Below are 21,905 nucleotides of genomic sequence, written 5' to 3'. Positions count from 1 at the left end.
AATAACGAAAACCACAAAACAAGCATCAAAGCCGATGATAAGGCGCCTGTGAACAATGGGAACGCTCTCCCACGCGTTCCCGGTAAAGATTAGGTTTCAGCTGATTTGCACTTCACACGAGGGCTTCGAGTGACGTCAAACGGCCCTTAATTCTCCCAGCGTGTGTTTCCCGCTTTCATATATAAAAGGAAGACCCGTCTGTCTAGCAACTCATTCAATTCGTTGTAAGGCTGCCATGGGTAGACCATGAAAATTAAAGACACCAGAAGAATAGCGCAGATACAATGCTCGGCAAAAGGAACAAAGTAGCCTTGCTGAAAATGGTCGCGGAACCACAGCGACCACAAAGCGATTATCACTACCATTACCCTAAAGTAATGGTAGTGGTATCACTTTAGAGTAATGGTAATGGTATCACTTTTGAGTAATATCACTGGGGTTATATATATATATATATATATATATATATATATATATATATATATATATATCACTACACCCCCCCCCCCTACAGCATGTGCGGTCTTTGATACAGCTTCGCTGGACAATCACGTTCGCCGGGCGGGGTGGCGGCCAATTTTACAGCGAAAGCTGTTATGAGATCAATTCACCGGCCGTTTTTGGCGCCGTAGTTGTCCGCCGCCGCCGCCGCCGCCGGTGTCCGTAACCAGTAACGCTCGAAATAAGAAAAAAACGCAATAAGAATAAAATTCCAGGATGGAACGAGGTTCGAACCTGGGCCCTCTGCGTGGGAGCCCAGTATTCAACCTCTGAGCCATGCCGGTGCTTGAAACTGCTTTGCAAAAAGGTCCTATACAGGCTTCATGTCGGGAAGGAACCACATTAGCATATGCAATATAGCGTGGTAGAGGAGTAAAATAAACACCAAGCGTCGCACAACGCGAATTCTGTAACCAGGCGTCACACAATGCGAATTGCGCAACGAGTAGGTTGTTGAATGCTTCCAACCCATTACAAAGGGCTCTGCCATAATTCTTCGTCGTCATCAGGCACAGCATCAACAAAGTGCGCATAATACCTTACGTGCGTTTAGCAGGCACCACGGCTCTCCGTAGAATGACTGAAAATGACACCGTGCCTGCTGCCCTACTTCTCAAAAATTACAATGATTTATAGCGTAGTGGGTTCCTCGCAAGTGCACTTGGATTCGTTGCCAAGGAAGCCCATAAGCGCATGATCCATTTCCTAGGGGTCTCAGTAAAATTACAATGATTTATAGCGTAGTGGGCTCAACGTATGTTATACAGCATGACGGGAGATGGAAATATCGAGCGGGCGTCACCCAATGCAAATTATATAACTGGTGGGCCGTTTAAAGATTCCAACACATTACAAAGGGCTGAGGCATAATTCTTCATCGTCATCAGTCGTCGCGTCAACAAAGTGCACATAATGCCTTACAGACGTGTAGCTGGTACCTCACTTCCCCGCACAATGACGAATATAGGCTTAGTAGGTGCTTCCCAATTTCACAAAAATTGTGATTTATGGCGTAGTGGGTACCTTTCTAGTGTACTTGTATTGTAGCCCCAAGAGAGCTTACAACGGGCTCTAGAAACGCCGCTCTTCCAGCTTTCGCTGTGATTGTGCTGCGTAATATTTTAGAGCAGCGCAAAAGACGGGACAAAGGACAAGAAGTTCACAGACGAGCGCTTACTCGCAACTGGCAGATTTATTAGAAGAACAAAGGAAAAGAAAACAAAATATTATGGAACCTTACCAACTAGCCCAACTGTCGACCTTGCTGCAATATATTGTGCTGCGGTTTCAGCGCAGGCCTGGCGTTTTTTTTTTTTCGTCCGCAGTAATTCTTTATCATTTGTGTCGTAACACTCTAGATTAAAAAAAAATGTTCCTTATCCTTTCAAGGCTTAATTGTCTCTTGTATTGATTGGTTGTATCTTACAAAAAAAAAAAAAAACGAGCCCCCCGAAACTATTCCCCTTCTTTCTTTCTTTTATCTATAATGAAGGAAAGGAGATGACTCTTAAGGGCCCTGCCGGCGGCAAGTTATCTTTTCGTCCACTGTACTTTCTTCACATTTATATTCTAAATACTACAGATACCACCCCCTATACTTTCCTTGGCGTTATTGTCTGTTAGTTCCCATTAATATTTTACCTATAATGTATCATTTCGAAAGTGATAAGACCCACGATTTTGCTCAAGAGAAGCTGTGGAGTACTTGTGCGTGTCTAAGTTTCGCGTTTTGTGAGCTTAAAGAACACGCGCTGCCTCGCCCATACCAGGATTCTGTTAGTGGGCGAAGCGGTGACTGTCCATGAATCTTTTCAGGCTCGGCAGACTCTCTCAAGCACAGAGGATCCGGAAGGTACCCCGGGGGCAGGTCCAACAGTAACTTGTACATAGGTAGGCCCCCGTACGTCGTATGTGCCCCAGTTTCCCTGTAGACACATATCCACATATGTTTGGTCTTTCCTAGTTTTCGTAGACACCGGTCCTGCATTGCGAACTGCATCCGACCACTCGACTCGCGGTCACTGCGCCGTTGTGAAACCATCGGCGAACCATCGTAAAGATGGCGGTGGACTGACGCTACTGCAGTGGGCTTGTGCCGTGCCTTGAATGCTAGAGATCCCTCGCTCATCTTTGGTTTTTCATTTTTATTTTGTGCTTTCGAAGCTCTGCCAGATGCTTCCTCCCTGTTCCTTATCCGCTGTTTCCGTTTAGACTGTCTTGGCTTCCTCAAGTAGTTGGCATTTGATATATCATGACTGCATGGCTTTTGCTTCCCATTTCAGTACGTGTGTGTTTCTGGGTGTTTTTTTTTCCTTGTATTGGCCAGTTATTGATGAGCGCTGTAGTGTATTTTGAGACAGATGTTCTAGACGCTTTTCTCAATGAGGCAACTGCACACGTTTCGAGTTTCACAGCTGCAGATTTAGCGAATTAGAGCGTTACGTTGGAAAGTGTGAGAACATCTGAACAAAGAACAAAACAAAACTTCTAGACATTTCTAAAATAATTTGTAGGGAAGGCAAGGAGGGCTTCAAATAACAGACCTTCTAAAATCCAAATACATGTGCCTCGTAATGTAGAGGACAACCAGACGATCGCCGCGCTTACAGGCTAAGTAAGCACTGACTTGCATGGGCTGTAGTACGAGCGTAAGACAGACTTCTTTATGTGTGTGGTTGGCGGTGAGTGGGCGAAGCGCATCATTTTAAGACAACACGCTTGCGGCCTCCTGGGCTACTTTTCTGCGCAACTGTAGAACAATAAACACGCAATACAGCGCAAACTATCTCCTTATAATGAGAATGCTCAAAGAGGGAATCAGTTATTCACGCTGAGAAGCAAAACTTGGCGATTAGAAATCACAGAACAAAACACTGTGAAACCCTTCTCGACAGTTCAGCGGCCCCTGTTACTCTCTTATCAAAAGACTTTAGGTGGTCAAGCTTAGCGATGCTTTTTCCTTTAGGTGCCGCGAGACGCGGCAAACGTTGTCCCCCCTTTCTTCTGTCTTTATTTTCTCTGCACGCAGGCGCAATCTTTACGCCCTACTTGCGGGAGCAGCAGACGGCCTACGAGTACACCATGTACGAACACAACAGGGGTGACTCGAGGTTCAAGGTCAACTCCTCCACGGGCGTGGTTCTGAATGACGACCCCTTCAACATGACCCGAGAAGGTGAGCACGTTTAAATGCAGTCTGCTAAAATCAATATCTATTTCCCTCTTTCTGCCTTTTAGTCTCCCTCCCCTATTCTCTCCCTTCATTCCTCTCTCTCTCGTATCTCTTTACGCTCCGCGAGATAGCAATGCCAAAAAATCTGGGGTCAAATTCACGAAGTTGGGCCTTCGTAAATACTTTTTGCCTTAGGTTAGCTATCTTCGAAATTGACATGTCCACCGTCAGAATGTGTACGGATGAATGCCAAGTTTTATCGAAAATCCGGAGGTGCGCTTATGCTGAAATTTTCCCCTACAAAAAGTGTTTGCGTGTCCATTGTTAGTATACTGGCCCCGTAATCGATCAGCACGTTGTTCAATCAAAAATCAATGCAGGGAGACGCCTATGTGCATTTTATCATCACTGAAATAATTGTAATTTTACCATATGTTATGCTATATTGTGTTTTAACTCTATTTCTCTTCTTTCTTAATCACTCATGAACGTTCTCCTCATTTAGTTTAATAAAACGACGCTAAGTTTATAAAACAGCCTTATTTTGTGGTTGCTTTAGAATGCGTCTTTTTCTGCCCCAGATAAGGCGGCTGAGACTGTCGAGGTTTTTCCAGGAAGCAGCCTGTACAAGTTTTGACACCACATTCTGCGCTTTATTTTACTGATGTTGCCCACAAGTCATGTTCAGCCGCCGACCAAGAATAACGAGGTTGTTATGGAGTCTGCCGAAATAATAGTTACGTCCCTAACAGCCACTTTTTCAACTGTATAGATGCTGCCACGTTGCCTTGAGCAAGTGTACACGATATGTATCATGTAAATGGAGTGTCTTTATATTCAGAGTGTCGAGTTGAGTTTAACGTGAAGCTAAACAATGAGTTCAATTGCTTATATTTTAAAAATTCAAAAAGAAAAACATTACTGTGTTTTTATACCTGCCATATTAGATGCGGGTTTTTCATAGAAAAAAGACAAAGAAAAGAAAGCAGTACGTTTCATCTGAGGAAACAGTTTGTGTGCTCTCAGACAACTTATTTTTGTTATAGTCTCCAGTAATTATAGCCTATATTCGATGCGTAGTTAAAACAACGAATGAACTTAAAACGAACGAAATCGTGGCTCCATATTTCAGTTTCCAAGCAAAAAGAAATAATAGAAAGCTATAGTGTTTCCTGCTGCACACTTATATATCGGCTATTGGCGTTTGTGATGACCAGTTTTTTTCGCTTGTGTCTCTGTTTGCGCGTCTTAGTTTCTTCCACGAATGCATCTGATATTCTAGTCCCGTCACCATGAAAGTAGTGAACCAGCTGTGGTGTTATTTAAACGGTTACTTTGAATTGATTTAAACATTTGAAATAAATAAAATTATATTAAATACCTCTGCCTAAGATGACTGACGCTACAGCTGCTTTGCGTGATATTTTCAACTAAACGACGTCTATTTTATTTTACATGTTTTTATCTTTCGTGGTCCGGAAAACACAACGTTTCTCCCTGTCTAATTTTTTTTTATAAATGTTTCCTTAGGATGATCAAGACGAGAGGCCACGTCCAAGCGTTTAAATCAACAAGCTCAATGGCATCGTAAGGCGGGCACTGCAGGCGTTCGAAATTTTACCGCCTTCGCTTCCTTAAAACAGGCCGCCGCTATTCGGGCTGTAAAACTAACCGACACATAAAATGGATGCGACCGTCAAAGTATAGGCCTCGTCCAGGCTTAGGCTGTAAAAACCTAAGAACTTCTTTTACGGTCACCGAGAATAAAACGAGAACGTCGGCATTTTTTACCCTTCCACGCGTCTTTATTACCGACGCAAGGAGGAGCGATCATAATTATAATAATATTCAGAAGCAAGAAGGCAGTTTCTACGCGCTTAGCTTAAGATTTATGCCTAGCGATGGCAACCTTGCTTTGTGTCAATTTCTTTATTCTCCTCCGTTTATGGCGCATCAAGACGAGAGAAAATAAAGCCTCTCACGAGCACGCGTATCTGTTGCTAGCGGAAAGATGCCCACAACGCCAACGAACAATGAACAATGAACGTGTTTCCTTATGCAGACATAAAGAGAGAGAGAAGGAATGTAGGAAAGGCAGGGAGGTTAACTAGACAATGCGTCCAGTTTGCTACCCTACACATTGGGAGGGGGAATACAGGAGTAAAGAGAGAGAAAAGGATAGACACATGTCACATCACACACACTGTGCCGAGTTTCACAGGCGGTCGCTCAATAAGGCTCTTTTCAAGTACCGCCGGGGGGCTCGTGTGGCTTTCCGAGCTGATATGCTGCGCGACCAGGCTCCTAAGATCTTTGCTTCATTAAAGGGCCGGTCATCCAGTCTCTTCAAGGCACACTGGAGAGTCCGGCGATCTTCATCAAATTGGGCACAGTGGCACAAGAGATGATCAATAGTCTCTATACAATTGCAGCTTTCGCACATGGATGAATCTGCCATGCCAATGCGATGGCTGAATGAGTTAGTAAACGCTACACCGATCCACAACCGGCACAGCATTGTAGCGTCACGTCGAGAAATCTTGGATGGCAGTTGTAGCTGGAGTAATGATTCAAGACAATTTACTATGGTATCGTCGTGGGTTTATGGGGTTACGCTTATATTTTTCTTTTCTTGCTGACGTGAAAATCAAGAAGTGTTCTTTTCTTTTACGCACCTAATGCTATTGCATCAGCCGCACTTGGGCTTAGCTTAAGCGCTTGCCCGACTAACACGCTAAACGTGAAGCGTGGTCAAAACACTGTTCTATATATGTATATTTCAATTTAATCATGATAGTTAGGATTGTATCCCATTTTTAGGTGCACTCATGAAAAGCGTATATTGCCTGTATGAGAAAATAAACCTCCTTCTCTAACTTATGGGTCTCTTGCTTTGTCAATGCAGAAAATTCATTGAACGAATTCACTGAATCACTAATGTATTAATTGACGTGACTTCGCTATAATTGTTTACATCAATTTTGCGATTGGACCAATTATTCAACCTAATGAGCATAAATAAGAAATTTAATTAGTAAACTTAATTCTGTGCAGACACGTGCACATTGATTTTTGTTGTCCGCCTCTTCAATGATTCCACCAGAACAGGACGAATTGCAGCCCACGATCCATATGTTATTAAAAAGTATGTGTTCGAGCTAATGAATAAAGAAAATGAAGACACACGCGGTCAATTACTAAGATTGCTAAGCTTTAAATTACTTGACAGCAAATGCTCACGCTAGTCTTTGCAACCTCATTTCGCTGCAGATGTAAATGCAAGGACGCTCAGTGTATTACATAACTCAGCGACACACACTAAGCTCCAAGAAGACGAAATTACCATGTATAACAACATCAAGGATTCAAGGCGTTCTTCCTAGGCTGCAGAACGTGACTTTATGAGAATTAAAAAATGGAGACGGACACATATACACGTAACACAAACGTATAATTCTCACGCATTAAGCTTGATACGTAGAATGTTATGCACACAAACACGCACACAAGAGTGTGCGCAAACTAACGTGCCGTCGTTAAGTAGTACACCGTATATTCGCACATTTTCTGCGTTGACGGTACAGGTACCGCCATGGTAGTCGCTATATGAAAAAAAATACAAAAAAAAACAGCTACAATGAAGACGGTGATATTTTTATCCGAGGACGCACGAAGGTCTGATAACGCAGTACAGATAAGGGCAGTGTATGTATCTAAAGGCACATAATTAGATTTTGCCCTCCTCATTACAAATGTAAGAAACATTTAAACACTTGTGCCCTAATTTCACGCAACAAGAAAGGCTATGACATATGGAGGGGCACGTAGCAGTTAAATAGTTCCCTTCGCAGAGGTACTTTACACTCTAAGGCAAAATTACCCCGAACGAGGAGTAACGGAGCCCAATAGGCCCGCAGATGAACGGTTAGACCGTCGTAGGAGCAAGCGGAGAGGGATGCGTGCCGTGTGCAATTCAGTTAGTCTGCAAAGGGATGAACGGCGCGGGAGATGCAGGCCGTGTGCATGGATACGTTCCGTGTGCAAACCGTTGTCAAGGGAGCTAATCGTCCTCCTCGCTCGGGTCAGTCTCCCATCTTGTGTTTGAGCTGGCGTGTTGCCGGTTAAGTCGCGCTCGGAGTGCTCGGAGTTCGCCGATCTAGGACCTACGGCTCGCTGCCTTTGATACAGACGTATGCGTGGATGAGCGTGTCGTGCTGCTTTTACGTTTCGCCACACCCACGAAGTCTGGAGCTGCTCTCGACACGTCGCGACGCCGCGCTGTATACCTCCGGCGCAGTCACGGCACTGCGTCGCCACCGGCTAGGAATGGCGGCCGAGAAGACTGTAGGCCTATCGGACTTCAATCTGACTCGGGGCACAAATCGGCGCTGGATTCTTTCACAAGTAAGTGATCGCTTTTTATTCTGCCGTACCTATCGCGTGCGATGCAGTAAACTGATCGCGTGCGCGAAACTGATCGCGATTATCGGTAACGGACTCGATCGTGTTGTATATCGCGCGCACGAAATGTACCGCGAGGGCCGGCTTGGGCGTGGCTCGCCTGTGCTTTGTGACCGCCTGGATATTGGCCGCCGTTGTCGTCGCCTGGCCGGATGTTCGCTCACCGATGATTCACCGTGGTGATGAGCTGCAAGCTCGCGATATTAGCAATATTAGGCAGAGGCCTCGCCGCTGTTTTGCGACTCGTCCGAAACGCTGTGCGGTAGCAACGAGCTCGATTGTATGCCGCGCGCTTGAAATGCACCGGCATGGGTTGGCGGGTGCTTCAGCTAGCCGACATTAGCTGCGATTCGGAACTCTGCGGAAATTGGTCGCCGTGACCTTCGGCTTCCTCGACGCTCGCTCGTAAGCAGTCCGCCGCCGTTCGAGGCGTCGACCCCGCTTTCGCTCGCTGCACATTACTAGTGCGCGCTCGAAGAATTTCGTGGAAATTGGACGCCGTTATCGTCGGCGTCCCCTTCGCTCGCTCGCTAGCAGCCTGGCGCCTTTCGTGGTGTCGGCTTCGCGTTGCGGCTGACGGGCTTGCTCGAGTTGTACGACGCCGCTCGCAAAAAACTCGCCGGCTCGTTGGGGCACGGTGGTTGGCGGCGCCTCGGCGTGATGGCTGCGGCCGCCGCACTTGAAGTGTTTGTTGCGCTGTGTGGCTTGAAATGCGTCTGTGATGACGTATGACATCACGGTGAAATTATTTACATGCCATATTTTAGACGTGTGTTTTTATTAAGCATTCGACACTATCAACCACCACATTCTTTTTATGCAGCTTCAAGCAATAGGCGTAACTGGTCCTGCACTATTATTAATAAAAAACTACCTACTCAATAGAAGCCAAGTTGTCAGTCTGTTAGGTCATAAATTTATACCTAAAGTAACAAATATAGGAGCACCTCAAGGTTCTATTCTCGGCCCACTTCTTTTCATTATTTACATAAATGATTTGCCATCTTGCCTTACCAGTTCAGAATGCTTACTGTATGCAGACGACACAACAATTGTTAACACTGATAAATGCCTCCAATCTCTGACACAGAAGCTAAATGATGACCTTTCAGGCTTGGCTGCTTGGTGTATCCATAATAAATTACAAATAAATCCCACTAAAACGAAATTCGTTGTTTTCCACTCTCACCAACGTTAACATAATTATATTCCGCCAATATTTCTAAATCAATTCGCAATTGAAGCAGACGATGAGGCGACGTTCTTGGGAATTAAATTGGACCGTCATTTGAAATTTCATTCGTACGTTGCATACCTGCGAAAAAAAAATGGCTTACGGCATACGTATTCTAATTAAATCCCGCGATATATTTTCCAAACCCACATTACTTTCATTGTACTACGCTTTTATTCATTCTCATATTAATTACTGTATCACATCTTGGGGCAATACCTTCAGCAGTCATCTCGTCTCCCTTCAAACTATGCAAAATCACTCTATTAGAATACTTACCCACAGTCATTATCGCAGTGATGCTAAAGCACTCCTGCATGCCAACAACATCCTAACAATCGAGAACACTTTCAAATATAATCTAGGAATACTATTTTTCAAGCAAATAATAAATCAGCTTCCTTTGTTTATAATCCCTCCATCAAGTCTAGAGAATACAAACTTGACAAGGTTTGCACAAAATCACAATTTTATCGTACCTTAGTTAATACTAACTATGGCAGACAAACAGCCCACTTCACTAGAATCTATTTCTGTAATACTATACCTTCAGGAATAAAAACCTCGGAATCAATCGGCATATTCAAAAAAGATATGAAAACTTTCCTCTCATCCATTCCATAATCTGGATAGTTTTGGTCACTTCTATTACTCCCGCTCCCTTTCGTGCCTTCTCACAACCTAATGTTAACGCAGCATCGCATCATCATCCTACATTGCTGATATCAGATGTCTGTATTTAGTTTTCTTTTTCGTAGTTTTGTTTTTTAACATTTTTTACCATGGTAATTATCTGAAAACTGTTTAGGAGAGTTGAATTACCTCTATTTTTTATGTTGTCTAATTTCAGTTTTTGTTGCTACTTTCTGCTAATGATTTTCTTCAGTAGAACTCCTTTTTTCTTTTTTACCTGCGATGTATTTTATTACCTGTTTTCTGCACTACTGTTTGCTGCACCAATTAATTGTTTCTATATTCACTACTGTAGGAGGTCCCGATTCAGTCTCTGACTATGGGACCTGCTTCTGTATACACAAATTTTGTAATTGATTCGATAACTAGATAAAACGATTTCTGATTCTGATTTCACCTTGCACATATTTGTCATGTACGTGCGTTTTCATCCCTTCTGTGACGTGTCGCAGAATATTTGCAATATTCTTGTGCTTCGCAGGGGTGAAATTATTTGCGTGCCATGTTTTAGACGTGTTTTTGTTCACATTACACGTATTTGCACAGTTCGTGCGTCTTCACCCTCGCTGTCACGTGACTAAATATTTGCAATATTTTTGTGTTTTGCAGGATGCAGCCGTTGCCCACGACGAGCAGAATGCTGTGTGCCCTGGCGCGTACAACGCCTGCCATCTATCGCTTCCGTTGGAGCAGCTTCACAGAAAGGACTGTACGAGATATGACAACGCGGCTGAACATGTATTGGACATTTTGTAAGGAATTCTATGGAAGAAAGCAGAAACTACATATGTATAGAAAAAATAAAACGTTTCATTGTCTCACTTTTGTCTTTCGTTGTCGCATTGAATGCGAAAGCAGTGACATACGCATGACTAAATATTCTTTTGCGTGTTCTTTTCCGCGGCATTTGTTGGTCACCGCGGAAAGAAACACGCGAAAAAAGTATTAAGTCTTGCGGAGAGTAACTGTAGAAAATCATCCCTGGGATAAAAAGTTCATCCGAATGGAGCGTTTGAGTGGACCGACCGTTGGTCCTTGCGAGGTGCAACTGCGAGGACTAACGGTTGCCCGGTAAGGTGTAAATGTGAGGACCAAATGTTAGTCCATTGAGGTGATCTGTGGGGACTAACAGTTGCCCGGTAAGGTGTAATTGTGAGGACTAAATGTTAGTCTATTGTGGGGACTAACTGTTAGACCCGGTGCCGTTAGTCCTTAAAGGGATTAATGGTTGTGGCAGCCCCATTAGTCCCCAAAAGGACGAACCACACACCCTTTTAACACCCTTTTGCCTTAGAGTGTAGGAGGCAGCACCCATAAGCATAGATTGCTTCGGTCTGCCATTGCCCGACGTGTCAAAGCTTAATCCTGCGCGTAAAACTTCAAACTAGCCCCAGGAATAACTTGTGGATACGTCCGCTAGAGCGCGAGCGAAAGTCGTCGAAGTCGCTAAGCCGAGGAAGTCCATTTTGGCGACGTAGTGGCGAGGCAGGACTGCTGAAAGCATTCATTATGGAAAGCTATTAGAGCAGCGCTCCCGACTCTCAACTCAAACTTAGAGGGAGGCCACGGTCATCAAGGAACCTGAGCTTTCCCGCGCCCCTACTGATTCCCGTTAGCCGAGAGGCAGCTTATAGCAGAGACTTGTTTGAACAGCGTTTCGCCATTAACACACAGTTGCCATCTGGTGGCGGCTGCTGAGTAATCTACTAGGGCTGACGGGACGAAGTTTGCATTGTGAAACTTCCGTTCGTTGTCGTCCTTTCGAGTACTTATAGAGTCAAGTCAATCCAGAGAGAGTGGCTGGACGTGGGATTAAATATCTAGATTCAACCTCCACGCTACATATCGGTTTATCTTGTCGGAAGATATACATATTGTCACGTGGTTATGACGGTGAAGAAAGCCGGATGCAGTCGGTAAAGATGAAACACTTTATTGGGTGAACTTGTGCCCAGTAAAAGAACAACTCAAAGTACAAGCATCACTCGCTGTACATTGATAACGACGAGCACGGACGTCGGGCATCGACTACTGTGCTCGTCCGGGAAATGCGTCGGCTTTTACACGTGCCTTATCACACCTTCAAGCGTTATCGCTGGTGCTCGCGTTATATCTATAATAACCTCCATTACTCGTGGTCTGCGCGCAATCTCAACAGAAGTCTGAAACAGTCGCGAAGTTTCTAAACATTGAGGAGCGACCTGCGATGAAGTGGTGGCGACAGTTTTTGTGGGCGAAGCTAAATCACCTCAAAAATAAAGTAAGCGCGCGCATGCCAATATCCAGCACGACACTATGTCAGCAATGTCCAAACAAAAAAAAAAAAAAACCAGCCTGAAGTCACTGCTTTAGGGAGATGACTTGTATGTAGAAGCCCCGAAGAAAAGCCCCCGCGGAAACATTAGGTCTATAGTCTCAGTCTCATTTTTCACAACCACGTTTGATCCCGCCGGCCGTCAGTATCATTGTGAAATCACAATTCGTTCGTAGCACAAGGCTGAAAAAAATGGCGGATGATAGATATTCTCTGAAGGGCCCGGACGAACAGCATATACTTAAGATTTGGTCATATATAAACACAGAAAATTGGGTGCTCTAGCGCCAATGTTCCGAGTCTCTACATAAATGGATGGCTGTAACTGCAGAACTGGGCTATGGAGCCATTCTGAACGTTCGAAATGTTCAGGAAGTGTACTAAACGATGAAAATGCTATCTGAGGCACGTTAGTGATCTGGGGTCGACCGGCCAGAGGTTGACAAATCGCTTTGTCACGACAAACTCGGTAACCAACGCTGCGACACGCGTTATTAAACCAATTCTTCATGTTGGTACAACATAGCGTCCTTGCCTTCACTGTCCTTCGAACGTGGTCAGTGGACAATTTTTTTCCGGTATGAATGTCACTGCAACGTTTCAGTCGATTCTCTTTTTCTGAAGAGGGAGGTTTGAAATAGCCCATATTTCTATTTCCCAACATCCATATTTCATAGCGCAGCTACATTTCTCCTCATTCGACCGTGTGTTTCGCAATACCACCGATAAAGCTCCCAGATAACATACTTTACTTTGGTAAGCCTCAGTTTTAAGAGACGCTCTTTCAATTTCCTGAAGCGTTCGAACTTCGAAGGGCTAATGATAAGATATCTGTTCAGTAGTTGAGATTTACGCGAGAGACGAGCAAAGAAATGATGTTAATAAAAAAGAATAAAGAACATGGAGGCAGTGCGTTGTGAATTAAAGCCTAGCGTTCGACGTTCGCTTTATCTGTGTAAACGTTCTATGCTCGGTCCGCCGACGGCCTACTGCGGCACCAGAGATCACGATGAGTAATGGTCAGCGCGACTTGGGGGATGTTAAACAAAACTCCTCAAAATCTCTGCGAGGCCGCACCACGCACGAGCAGTTGAAAGAACAAGCTCGAGTAAACAAAAAATATTGAAAGCGGTTCTTGCTGCAAGACGTCTGGCCTTTGGAGCCACCATAATGCTAGTGCCTGCGGCTCGCTTGGCTCGAACATTTTTTTTTATGTTGTTGTTTCGAAGACGGCTGTGGTGCGGCTTCGGGGCTTGCCTTGTGCCATTCTGAGGACGCGGATTTATGGGCTTGCGTTTAGAATTCATTTCCGGCGGTCATTTTGTGTGCCCGTTCTTTTATGTTTCCGTTACTTCGTCGCGGCCATTTAAAATTTGCGCCACATCCATCATCGGCGCCCCTTCTCGCCTACGTCTTGCTCGGAATTCTCTAAGCAACAAAAACGACAACAAGAAAGAGAAATAATTGGCCTTAAGGAAATACATCTAGCGAAAGTACCAATAAAAAAGCATCTAACGTCCATATCATATCGCCGCGAGCTCTGTGTTACGTCACCCGACATGTTTGATGCTTGTTACTTGGCATGGACGGTGGTATTTTGATATCGAAAGCGAAAGGAAAACCCGAGACTTTCTTTTTTCTTTTTCCGAACGATGCCGCCCTTTTTAGATGCCGAGCTCACGACGTCCCACGAAAGTTGACATCAGAGATGGCGTACCATCAATAACGTTTCCTTTTGAGAAAAGGGTACAGCCTCTGTATTGAGTAGCGATTTCGCGTAAATACCACAGACTGCGTTTAAACTTGACTCACTAACGTATCCACGGACGTTTTTGGAAAAGACTTCTTACCGTGGCTGTTTATAAAAAAAAAAAGGTCTACGATAAAGGAATGCGCAAAAGGATATCTGTTAGAAAATAGAACTTCAGTGTAGAAAGAGTTTGGTTGACCAACTCAGTCTTAAGACTCAGGCTGAACGAAAAGACTATCTGACGGCTGGAAATAGTTAGCCGACATTAGCTAATATTAGTTATTATTATGGAACACTAGGCAATATTTAGCCAATATAAGCCAGTCCGAAGCAGTGCTAGTGGTATGGAACTAAATACAGTAGTTGAATTTGATCAGAAATATTCAACGCGAGGGAGGTCCAGACAAATGATGTCTTCAAGAGGCGTAATAAAGCTTTCTCATGCACTAAGCATTCCAAGTTTTGCGAACTGCTAAGCTGTCTCATCACAGCATCGTAACACACAGTGATGCAATCGAGCACTAAGCATCGCTGTGCTAGACCAAGCAAAAATATGGAGAACAAGATTGTATCCCCCTTCACGCTTTGTTCCTTACGCACTCTATGCTCCTCGCAGTTCTCGAATAAATCACAACTTCTGCTGAATGCCGTTGTTCCATTCCTTTCTCTTTCTTGGTGACTAACCGCCAGAAGGCGATTTCGCCCACCTTCAGGACGCAACCATTCAACCAAAAGTACGGAACAAAATTATCAACGCGAACGCAGGTCCGAGAGATGTCAGAGTCAACGTGACGGCATTCAATAAGCCCGCGGCCCGGATCAGCAGGCGGACAAGCCGGTTGGAGCCGGTAGCTGCAACGGGCACGCGCCGAGGCGGCAGAAGCAGACCGATTGCGTCAATATTGACGCCCCGAACTCAGAAACCATGCTCAATGGGCTCGACACCGCCCCGAGGCGTTTACCTACCTGCCACAGAAAATGGTTTGCTCGCAATCTCTTCCTCCCTCTCTCTCCCTCGACAGCCCTATTGCCACCTCCTTTCTCTCGCTCCACTTGCTTACGTTAAAGCCTAGTATCGCTCGGGCGTTTGAGAAAGACAAGCAAAAAAATGAGTGCTTCTGTCACTCGGCTTACTTCGGACGGTAGCAATCGCGTGTCGCAGTACACAGGGGCATGCGCCTGTAGCAGCGAGGGAAGCGGACACCGAGGGTGGTAGTGGTTTGACGCGTAGCACCGCCTGGTTTGCCGCACGTAGCGCCCACGCCAGTGCGCCTTCTGGGTATTATTGGACTGTCCGCGGCACTGGCGTCAACCGCCGGAACCAAATCCTGACAGTTCAAGTTGCGATTCGCCCACCTCTCCATCGCCTTGCCAGGTTTGTTCGGTGCGGCAGCTAAGCGGAGGCTGCGGAGGAGGTGCGACTCTCCTAACAAGCCCGCGGGTCGTGCCAGCGAACGATGGGGACGGGAGTGTCATCATTAGCTTTGCTCCGTGTCCCCATCGGTGACCTCCTCTCGCCGACCCACGCAACAAACACTGTCACAGCACCCGGAGAAAAAACAATCTTTGCTTCTATACTTATCCTTATCGCCGGCACCTTCTTTCGGTCATTTTTCCCTGGGATGGTGCGGGGGGCGTCGAGTTGCCGTTACCGGTGCTCCGAACGAGGTCGAGGGAAAAAAAATAAGAAAAATAGTAGAAAGAAGAAAAGAGATGATGAGAGGAGCAGGTGACAACTAGCGGAGGACAGCTAACGGAGCCTCCCCTCCGATGAAGCTGTTTTCGCCGTCGCCCATGGCGCGCACCGCCCACTCGGCTTCCCCTCCCCGTTGTCATCACTTTTGTCTCTCGAGGCAATCGTCTCGATTGTCTCTTGTCGGCGAGTTTCTCCAGATCGTGTGGCGCCTTTTGATTTGCGCCACCGAATCAAGCGTTGGGGAAGTCGTACTAGTGAAAGCGTTATTGTCGTGTACGGAATTGGCAGCGTTGCACGGAAGCCTTGTTTCACTTTATTAGTTTTCCTTTCTTTTTTCTAGCTCCGCGAGCTTCTTGTAAGCGACTAGGAAGCGGGTCTCCGTTTTTGTGAGCACTCCCGTTTTATCATTGAAAGCAAACCAGTGGAGCCTTCTTTCAAGGGCCTAATTTCATTCGGCGTGCAGCAGGAGCTAGCAATTACCATTTAAAGGGGTCCCCGACAACTGCACTCGGCGTGAATCGAGAAACAATACGTACAGTGCTATAGTTAGCGCCGCCGCCCGTGACGTACCGCGTGCCCCTTCATGCGTGTCGCCCACGTTATTTGTTTCAGAAACGCAATTATGAATGTCGCGATGCTCCAGTGCATCATCGTATTGATAAACGTAGACACGACGTCCGCAGTGAATAAGCATCCTTTCAAATAATCCTTTTGTCACGCGAATCAAATAACTAGATGTTGAAAAGTAAATGAGCATCACCATAGTTTTACTGAAATTATAAAATAGGCAAGTATGTGTACAACAATTCCTCCTGTTAGTTGTATCGAAATAAAGAGAGAGAGATGAAGAGGAAGGCCGGGAGATTAACCAGATATTAGCATCTGGTTTGCTACCCTCCGCTGGGGGAAGGGATGAAGGGATTGTAAAGAAAGAAGAGGGACGAAAGTATTGACAAGGTACATGCGCGCCAACAAAGCGATCGCTCAACCCGGTCGATTTTAAATGCAGTATCACTGCCCGCAGAGTGAAAACCTCTTTAAACTCCCAAAATCGCGGCCCAAACGGGAAGCAGATGCCAAGAAATCGAAAGCCTTACACGGCGCCCCGCGGAGAGAGCTAGCGGGCGTGCGTCGCCGACCCCCTCATCACATTCCACACAAAGGGAGGACGGGAAAGGAAGCACAATCGCTATTCAGCGATCATTTTGGGAACGCCGTGTACGGAGCCGTATCCATTACGAGAGCACAGGAGAGCGCCACGCGCCACTCTTCTCACAAAGCTGACCCGAGTATTCATCGAACGTTGAAGACAGCGGCTCACCGCTGCCTCTGAAAACCCTCGGAAGACTCGGATCCATTGAGGAGAGCTATATAGCGCTGCGGGGGCATCCGGCGGCATTTCTCCCTCTCGCGGGCAACCGAGACGGCATTATGCTGCGGCAATGCGCCCCGAAGGAGCCCGCCTCCGCGTATTTTCCCCGCAAGCTTTCAGTGAGAGGAGCTCGCAGAAAGCCGCGGCGCGTTATTGATGTCCAGCCAGCGGCGCTCTGAAGATGCCGCCGCCGATCTCTCGATTCCGTCCCCCCTTCGGCGATCCCCTCGCGAGGCCTCTCGCTTCCTCGAATGAATATCATCGTCGTCATCGTCTTCTTCTTCCTCAGAAGGCAGCAGCATCAAACAGCGGCGGCCCACGTTGGGCTCACTGGCCTGTCGTCGCCGAAGAGTCCGTGTTTGCTTGCTCTTTTCCGGGCCGACGTTTATACGGGCCACCGAAGCAGCGTGGCCGGAAAAGACATGCGACTTCTAGGGAGTCCGCCGGGCCCACCAACGAACTGGCTCGGTGCTAAATGGGGCGAGCAGTGTACGCGTCGTCGACAGAGACCCCCCGCTGCCCAAACGCATCCCCTCTTGCCTATACTCCACGTTTTGTTGATGTCATTCTTTTCTGTCCTCCCATTCGTCACTGCTTTATGCTATAGTGGGCCATCTTGCGGCGGGCATGTCAATGCGGATGCGATGAAGTGATGTCTGGCGACCAGTGGACCGGATGGCCCGTTCCTCTCCAGGCGGAGCGCGCCAGTGAGTGGTCCGGGTCATCCAGCTATCGCCGCTCTCTTGCTCTTGTTGTCCTTTCCGATGAGCGCTCCGCAAAAGATGATGTCGCGCTGCTTGGTGAGCTGGCAGACACCGTTTAACGTCAACAACTACTCGTTCTGACCCACCTCTCCCTCCTCTTATATCTTCTGCAATAGCTCGCGTGTGCAATAAAGTTGTTTGCATCCATCCGCATAGCTCGCATGTAAAGCGACCGCATAGCTGTTATTGTGTTTGTTGTAGTTTGTTGTTGTTTGGGCAGTCAGCCGAGCGCGTTTTGGTCGCGCTTGTCGTTCAACGAGTTGTAATCGGCTTGACAATAGCCTTTTCTTTTGCGTCTCCAAACATGAGTTCAAGTGCACTTCAGCTCCGCGACTGAAGGCGCAACAAGATCAGCAGCACTGGAAGGAGCAACTTCCAGAATCTTACATCTTTTTTTATTTTGTAGCGAGCGTGGTCCTCTCCGACATTCGATTCAGCTCAAAACGAGGCACAGCTTCATTTCAAACTCGGTTCTTGCGAAACACTGAGGAGAGAAAAGAAACAGCAATAAAGGAAACTAACATAAAAAAGGAGGAACAAGCAAAATACTCGTAGAACCCCCTGCTTGTCAATATTTCCCCACAACTTCGCACCGCGATGTTCGTCGTTCGTTGCTTTCTGCAAACACAACCGCAAGACGCCGCGAGTACCGCGCACGTTGGCATATATATAAACGCGTATATACACGTATCGATCGCTGCATGGCAAAACCAACGTTGGGCGATCCAGATGAAAAAGCGAGACATCGCCCGACCGGTATTCCCGTGCCGGCACAGTGCTCTGCGTCACCGCTGCAGTCGATGTTGGCAGCAGAAGCAACGGCAGAGCACCGAACAGCGCCGGAAAGAGGGCCGGCCACCGCAACTCGCACGCGGAGTCGGCAAATAATTCAACCTTATCCCGCACCATCCTATCTCCCTCTCTCTCTCTCCATCTCCTCCGGAGTTACCCGTCTCCGGGCAGCTCTGGCTTACGTTCACGCGAATCAGGTCTTATTGGCAGCGACGTGACCGAGAATCTCCGACAAAAAAGCGAAACGCTGCCAGGCTGATTTCGGTGACGGCTAAGTGTAATTAGTTTTCTCCCATTTTTTTTTCCTTCGTTCGTTTGGACACCCCCCCCCCTCTCCCCAGTTCTCATTCCCAAGCCTACTTTCTCTTTTTGCGAGCGTGTATCCTTATTTCTCAGTCTATCCGCAATCAAAATCCTGTTTTTTATATATTGATTGGACTCGTTCCCGATTCATCATTCTTCCGGCAAGTCGAAAGATGAGCTTCCAATAACAGAGAGCTGAGCTAGTTGGTACGTATTCATTCTAAAAAGGCGTTTGTGGTGTCCTGATCTCTTTCTTGTGTCCGTGTTTGCACGCCCTGTCTCTTTTTAGAATGAGCTTCCAATGAGCCCGCCCTCTCGTATTCCGCCGGCTGTCGGTGGCTGATCGTGCGCATTGTAGAGGCGCAAGGAAAGTTATTGCTTCTTATTTTAACCGGTTCGGCGTTATTTCGTTCCCCGCGCTACTGCTTTGTCAGTAGGCGTCGAAAGGTGAAAGGAAGATGCAGTGATTAGTCTTCAATGCGCTTCCGTTTACTCTTCGGTTTGCGCTTGTTTTGCTTCCTGTGAGTCATACCATGGTAAACATCGAACCAGGAAGCGCTGAATGGTCCGTATGGGATGCGTACGTAAAGCGACACACTCTGCTTGTCGTTCGGCTCTTGATATTGCTGATAGGAAAGATATAGCTGTTGTTCCAATTAAACCCGAATAATCCGGAAATTTCGATCACCTGGGGTTCTTAAACGTGCACCTAAATCTAAGTACACGGGCCTGAACCACTTTCGCCTTCATCGAAAATGCAGCCGCCGCAGCCGGGATTCGATCCCGCGACCTTCGGATCCTCAGTCGAGCGCCATAACCACTAGACCACCGTTGGGGGGGAGGGCATGAACATTAAGAGCACAGTATGCTTCCTATCCATAGCATCCGCGCTTCGACTGTTTGCGCTCGTCTGTTTGTGGCGGGTTAGTTTTCATAAGCACCAACCCGCCAATCGCACACTCAACCGTACAACAGTGGAAGCCTCGATGTCTAGCGTAAACTCCCAGGACCAGCTTGAGCTGGTCGAGAGAGCGCGTACGGTGGCCGCGGCTCAGGGGATCTTGGACTGAGGACTCTACCCACACCCAGAGCCCGTCGAACGACCCTGCGGATTCCCTTTATTTTAACAAACGTTCTCACTCAATCACTCCTTCCCTCTCTCTCACGTTCAACTCTCCTCTCTTTCCGTGCCGGAACAACCTCTGATTAACCTCCGTTTCTCTCTATGCATCCTTTCTCTCGTTTTCTCTTATTATCGTGTTCAAATATTTCTCACTTTCATTACACACTTTCATCATGAGTGCAAGTAATTAGATGTTGCCTTTAATGAGAAACTGGAGAAAATCAGGTATGACTGACGTCGTTTGGCGTAGCTCCAATAGTCGGGTGAAAGGTGAGATCGCACAGTGCAGGTCAACCGGTCTAAACCTGCGGGCTCAGGTCCGACCGCTCTCTGCATAAAGAATAAACAAAACCTCCCAACTCCCTGTCACCAATGGCCGTAAAGGATGCTGTGCTGAAACCTGAACTTTCTTTGTCTGTTGGTTGTAGTTCTGTCTACGCGCATGAATGCCCTCTGCGAGTTAGGAAGACTGTCAGCTTCTGGTAACCCACGCAAAGTTCGTGAAATCTGATTATCTTGGCGAACTTCAACAGACAGACGAAGTAAATCGCCTGGAACATAATTAGTTGCTTAGAAAAAGTCAACAGTTTCGCCGCAACGGCGAAGCAATGAATGCGATAGCAACAAATTGGAATGTAACGCGAAGAACGGAAAGCAGCTCGAAATTGCCAGCACGTCGCTCGAGCCCAAAGGACGCACGAAAAGAACGCACACAGGACGAGCGCGAACTATCATGCGTCACAGCTCGATACTTGAAGCGCACTGCTGAAACATGAAGCAGGACGCACGAAACGAACGCGCAGGTACACACAGGACGAGCGCGAACTAAATGTCGCAGTTGTTACTTATTTCTGTTTGAACAGCGCGCCCCTTTCGCAAACGCGGCCGCTGCAGCGTACGTTCTGTGACTTCAGCGCGGACATCGAGGAGAAAGCACGAGACATACAACCCGCCGCCCGCCCCCTTCTTTCCTTGAGATAAGCGCACGAAGGCGACCACGCCCTGTAGGGTGCAGAGCATCGGCGTACGCAGGAGCGGCGCGACGACCTTCAAAGCGCGCCCAGCGCCCAACGTCCAGCGCGTACATTGCGCCATGCCGCTGGCAATGAAGAAACGCTTATAAACGCCTGCCGTCTCTGAGTCCGGCCAGCGGTGAAGGGTGTGTACATAACGCTCGCCCTTAGCTGCTTGGAGGATCTGCGTTTCGTGGTTCGATTCCTCGCTTCGGAAGCATTTTCTGAATTATTGTAGCGTTAGCTACACTTGCCTAACCGGAGCCGATTTCGCGTGGAGCATCATGAGCCGTGCTGCGCATGCGCGAGGATCAGTGATGTCACACAGCTGGGTCATCGGAGCTGGCACCTCGGTCACCGGAGCTGGCTTCTCACGAGCTCTCCGCCGCCGCCGCTCGCGTCTCCTGCTGCTGGTCTGCGCCGCATTCGAGAGGAGTGATGTCGTAGACGTACTGGCGCCGGCGCGCGCGCAGCTATTCGCCTTCGCTGTGCAGTCGCCGTCTGACACTGCGCTGGGGCCGCGTGGTAGCGCCTCTGACTGGCGTTTGCAGGTGGGTAACGCCATGGAGAAGGAGAGCGCAAATGCTACTCGACGGCGCAGAAGAGCCGAGAAGCTTATCTCATCGGATCCCGAAGTAGTTGCCTGGCAATTAGCGGTTCAGCGTACGAAGAATGGGCAGAAGGAGGCTAAACGTGCTGCGGAGACACTGGAGGAAA

The 21,905-nt window shown here is 47.2% G+C and overlaps 1 protein-coding gene across 3 annotated transcripts in view; it reads left to right on the top strand.

Moving 5' to 3' along the window:
• The window catches only part of LOC119382979 (glutamate receptor 1), a 154,702-nt gene that overhangs the window by 62,531 nt on the left and 70,266 nt on the right, over positions 1 to 21,905 (top strand). For 2 of the 3 annotated variants that reach the window (XM_037650921.2, XM_037650923.2), the window contains exons 2-3: positions 2,317 to 2,391; positions 3,530 to 3,676. In XM_037650921.2, the coding sequence (XP_037506849.1) occupies positions 2,317 to 2,391; positions 3,530 to 3,676 (222 nt within the window). The remainder of the gene's footprint in view (positions 1 to 2,316; positions 2,392 to 3,529; positions 3,677 to 21,905) is intronic. The other variant, XM_037650922.2, reaches the window with a different exon arrangement.

The sequence above is a fragment of the Rhipicephalus sanguineus genome, chromosome 2, assembly GCF_013339695.2.
Source record: "Rhipicephalus sanguineus isolate Rsan-2018 chromosome 2, BIME_Rsan_1.4, whole genome shotgun sequence".
Classification (NCBI taxonomy): Eukaryota; Metazoa; Arthropoda; class Arachnida; order Ixodida; family Ixodidae; genus Rhipicephalus; species Rhipicephalus sanguineus.
This window is presented reverse-complemented; position numbering and strand designations above follow the sequence as displayed.